Raw genomic sequence first — 4,998 nt, 5'->3', positions numbered from 1 at the left:
GTGGATGTAGTCAAGCTTCACGCTGAATCTGAAACGGCTCCAGCTAGCACGTTTTGTTTTCTCAGTTTGTGGCTATAACTTGATGTTGTTGAGGCCTTTAGAGAGGCTCTGTATGTAGGCCTCATGGATTGCACTGAGGAAATGGGCGTCATTCTGCAAACAAATATAGGCAGACAATTGAAGACCAAAGTGATTTGATGGACGAGTCTTTCTTCACTGTTGGTTTGTGAGCATGCGGGTGTCAGTCTGTACCTTTATGAGATGTATGAGTGTATCTTTAAGCTGGGTGCGATTGTACAGGGAAGAGGGCAGGTCTGCTGTGGGAGACGTCGGGGAGGCGGGGTTCTTCAGTGGCTCGGCTGTCTTGGTCATAGAATGCTGGAACACACTAGGAGACAGCAGCAGTGAAGACTCCTCCCCCTGGACAGCTGGCCCCGCCTTCACATGACAGAGACATCAATCATAATGTTACTGCCACCAAACAATACATCAAACCTGACCATGCTTCCTAAAAGTACACTTACTGGAATGGGTTTGACCAGAGTCGAGGACTGTGTAAACACATTCGCCTCTTTACTCTGTCAAAGAGAGGGAGAGATCTTATGCAAAAACAAGATACACTTCTAAGCTTCATTTTAAATGGTACATGTTCTCTTTGTTTTCCATTAACGTATGTCAAAATGAATACTTGAACTACTTTTCTCTAGTTTTTACACCTAATAACACCTGGTAAAAGGACTACCAATGAAAACTAGCCTTCGTGTTAATTTGGGTACATTTACATTCATAAATGTTGATTAATGTACATTGTCCCTTTTTGTGAAACAAATAAACAAACAAATCTAAATCATACAAACATGCTCGGTCTTGCCTTTTTACTTTGTTTGCAGTGAATGGGCCTTTACACTTACAAAAAATAACTTGTGATAAAAAAAATCTAAATTACAAAAAGCAACCCCAGCATAACGCTATATTTGTCTGAAAGAAAGAGCCACAGCCAGCTGAGGTTTGAAAATGTAACGCAACAGTAATGCAGCACATTACTTTCCATAAAATGTAAATAACATAATTAGCTATATTTTATGGAGTAACGCAATACTACTCCGAAAAAGTAACTTTAGCCCAAAACTGCAGGCTGCTCGCAAAAATTTAGAACATGGCCAGCATAGTCTGATTCACAAATGAATTGTTTTAATTAATTGGTTTTTTTAATGAATTAAAAAAAAAAAAAAAAACTTGGTTTGAATAACTTTAATGGCTCTGACTTCAGTAAACAATTTTAATCAAAACAGGTAGGCTATGCAATCACAAAATCGTTTAGACCTTGTTTCCACCTGTATTTAGCGCTAACCACACAAAACACTCCTAACCCGTTCGTCCACACAACACGTTCTAACCGTAACCAGGTGTAAAGTATCAAATTAAGATACTGTATATAATGCCGAATATAATGTATGATAACGCAATAGGGAAATTGCAATCTGTTAGTCCTGATAATGCCAAGTCTGATTTTACCAGTAAATTAAGACAGGGACTACATTATTTTTCTAGATAAGCATGCACTGCTAATAAACAGGTTTTAAAATAATAATAAATAAATAAAACATCTATGTAGCATTCTTACGAACTGCACTTTTTTTAAAGGGGTCATGAACTGAGTTTGTCTTTTTATTTTGTACTGTTCTCTGAGGTGCACTTATAATGTGATCAAGATTTTTACACCAAAAAAATATCATAATTTATAAGTAATAGGCTATTGTCTGTCCCATTTTGACCCCCCCTCATCAGAACGCTCTGTTTGAATAGGCGTGGAGGATTGTAGACTCGGAAGTAAACGCCCACTGCTGTGATTTAGGTTAAAAACACAAATAACTCCGAACATATCAAACGATCTGCCGGATCCAATATAGTCAGCAAAGCGTCGTCTTTTAATTTCAATCTTTCTGAAAATCCTGTGTTGAATTGTGCCTTGTTTGTAAACGAATCCGCAGTAAAAAGAAGTGAACAAAGGACTGAGCTCTTATTGACACGGTCTGGAAGTTCATTCACTCTTTCCTAATGTTGGGATCAGAAGGAAGGCAACGCAAACACCGTTTTTCCACAGCTTGGCACTGCAGTCTTTTCTTGTCTTCAGAGCATCTTCATCGTTTAGTTTCTGCATAGAAGTGCGCATTCGCCTCTCTTGTAAACACTACATGCGCAAATCAGTGGGCGGGGCTAACCAGACAGTGCTGTAGAATCGGTGTGCGGGGCTAACCAGACAGTGCTGTAGAATCGGTGTGCGGGGCTAACCAGACAGTGCTGTAGAATCGGTGTGCGGGGCTAACCAGACAGTGCTGTAGAATCGGTGTGCGGGGCTAACCAGACAGTGCTGTAGAATCGGTGTGCGGGGCTAACCAGACAGTGCTGTAGAATCGGTGTGCGGGGCTAACCAGACAGTGATGTCGATCTTCTGCGGAGGCGGCGCTTATCCACACTATTACATCAGAGTAGAATATTCCACAAACTGCTGTTTTAGCAGACTGCCTTCAATATAAGCTGTTTTTAGACTAACAACAAAGTTTTAAGTTCTGAAACTTACAGGATGTTTTTACAGTGCAATGACCTCTTATATGCCAAAAGACCAAGGGAACTTTGGTTTCTCAGTTCACGACCCCTTTAACTTTTTAATGTCTTAAAAGTAATAATAAAAATACTAATAAAACACTTTCCATCAATATTTTGGCCTTGTTGTATCCTGAGAGTTCTGATTTGGGAGATCAGTATTGTGTATTGTACCAAACACTGTAATGAGTGTATTTTTATCTTGTTTTGTCTTTTCTTTTAAAAGAGTTTTGACATTATTAGTGACATTCACACCGAATCACATCAGTTCGAATCAGAACATATTTTGAGGTGCATAAAGACTCCCACTCCTGTACTGCAGGAAACAATGTGTCATTTCGTCAATCATTTCTGCACTTGCATAAAAAAAAAAAACATACTATGAAAACACTGCTCGGTGTATTCACCTGTGCCGACAATGCAGCCTTTTCCGTGAAGGGCCCTGGACCTTTGCAGGCGGATTCTCTGAAGCTCTGTGGGGTGACCAGCGGGCTGGGCATGAACCCGGGCAGCCCATGCCCATCTGTGGGAGGATTCATATACGCAGGAGGAAGTGGACCAGCCGAACCTCGACGCACAGACTGACTGGTGGTCCTGCTCCCACTCTCCTCCGTATTTGAAGCAGCCGGTCTTGGGTCTCGGGTGCCACAACCCTGAAAGAGAGAGACCAGCGCCGTGCCTCCTGGGTCAGCAGAGAGGTGAGGAGCGAGGAGAGGCTCCACCGAGTGAACAAACGCAGGCCCACGCATGCGTTCTCCCACAGTGGAGCTTGTTGACTGGGGCGCTTCTTTGGGTAAAGAACTGCCAAAAAGCTCTTCCACTGTGATCTGCTTCACTACTGAGTGACCGGACTGTGGAGAGGAAACAAAAACAGATGCATGTCACTTATCATTTCTTCATGGGTCGATCACACACAGTGACGTCACAAAACGTGTGTGTTGCAAATCAAGCTCACATTCTGACAGTAGCAAAGCTACAAAACGAATCATCTTTTCAATAATGCCTTTTTGGAATAGCCTTTCTGGCAAAGATTAAGCATTATACTTACAGTCAAGTCACCTTTCTATAGCAATTCATATAATACAGACTGCCAAAGCAGCTTCACAGTGACAAACAGAAAAAGAACAAATCAATGGAAACTCAGCTATGGAGACTCTAAAAGAAATGCATCTCATTATTTAGCTCAAGTTAGTTCAGTGTTCAGTTCAGTTACATCTGCGCATATTTTTATTTTCATTGTGATTTCGGCTTCTCTTGATTTAATAAGCATATTTGTCTGTGAAATTTACCCACTGGTTATCCACCCTAAAACCATTTCATTTTAATTTGGAATTTGTGTTATCTTGTATTGTTAACAAACCTCCACAAGCTTTTTTTGGTTGCAGCTGCCAGATGAGCATTTAATTTTTTCCCATAAATTGATTCTTTTTCTGCCCAGTGTTTGACTGAATCTTCCCAATCTGGCAACCATGTCTCTATATTATGGAAAAAGCACTGAGGAGTTGAAAACTGGCAAATATTTAAGTTGGAGTTTAACGATCTCACATGAGGTACTCTGCTTAAATAAATGTAACACAGCTAGTCTGTTTTCTTTCACGCAGTCTTTCGCTGTGACTAAATCTGTGAGCAAACCACACAAGCTGACATTCTTTTTATTCATTGACTTATGAGTTTAGCAAATGTCTCAAGGGACCTGTTTTTTAAGGGAAAACACTTCATGACAACGGTAATGTCCTTAACAGAGGGTTTCTAAACCTAAGCCTTAAAACTTCGTTTTTTCTTAACTCAAGGGCTTTGCTGCAACTGTGCGGAGATGATTAGTATTGACTATAATAGAAGAGCCAAAATAGTTTTTACAGATCTAGCAGAAGTGTGATTAGCAGCACCTTCTCGTGTTGAGCGGCTGTGACCTCCTCTCTCTTCTCCTGTGACGGCGTAGCTTCAGAGCTCACCTGAACATCTCTCTCAAATGACTGATTCTAGAAACACACACACACAGTACAAACCCTATCTGTTACTCCAGCATTCATTCAGTGTCTATTATCACACTAAATTGCCACTTGTGCCTCCTTAAAAAAAATGTTACAACAAGGACAAAGCATTAAACATGAACCCTTTGGTTAACAATTACTCAAACATTTCTCAGTTGAAACGAAAACTTTTCATTTCAAATATAAACCATGCAAATACATACATAGTGATGCCAAAGAAGAACCATTTTTGGCTCCACAAAGAACCATTCAGACAAAGGTTCTTTAAAGAACCATCTCTTTCTTAGCTTTTTATAATCTGAAAAACCTTCTTTTGCCACAAAGAGCCTTTTGTGAAACAGAAAGGTTCTTCAGATTCGAAAGGGTCTTAACGGAACCATTTAGACAAAAAGGGTTCTTCTAT

General features: G+C 40.3%; 1 protein-coding gene across 1 annotated transcript in view; it reads right to left on the bottom strand.

The window, feature by feature from the left end:
* Nucleotides 1-56: 56 nt before the first annotated feature.
* Nucleotides 57-4,998, bottom strand: part of LOC107578174 (mRNA-decapping enzyme 1A-like) — an 8,628-nt gene continuing 3,686 nt past the window's right edge. Inside the window, exons 2-6 of the mRNA XM_016264155.1 lie at nucleotides 4,491-4,583; nucleotides 3,012-3,455; nucleotides 525-578; nucleotides 253-438; nucleotides 57-153 (exon numbers count right to left, since the gene is read on the bottom strand). Of these exons, the coding sequence (XP_016119641.1) occupies nucleotides 73-153; nucleotides 253-438; nucleotides 525-578; nucleotides 3,012-3,455; nucleotides 4,491-4,583 (858 nt within the window). The 3' untranslated portion in view covers nucleotides 57-72. The remainder of the gene's footprint in view (nucleotides 154-252; nucleotides 439-524; nucleotides 579-3,011; nucleotides 3,456-4,490; nucleotides 4,584-4,998) is intronic.

The sequence above is a fragment of the Sinocyclocheilus grahami genome, unplaced genomic scaffold (genome assembly GCF_001515645.1).
Source record: "Sinocyclocheilus grahami isolate Dianchi unplaced genomic scaffold, SAMN03320097.WGS_v1.1 scaffold9217.1, whole genome shotgun sequence".
NCBI lineage: Eukaryota > Metazoa > Chordata > Actinopteri > Cypriniformes > Cyprinidae > Sinocyclocheilus > Sinocyclocheilus grahami.
Note: the sequence above shows the minus strand (reverse complement) of the source record. Positions and strands in the feature narration are given on the sequence as shown.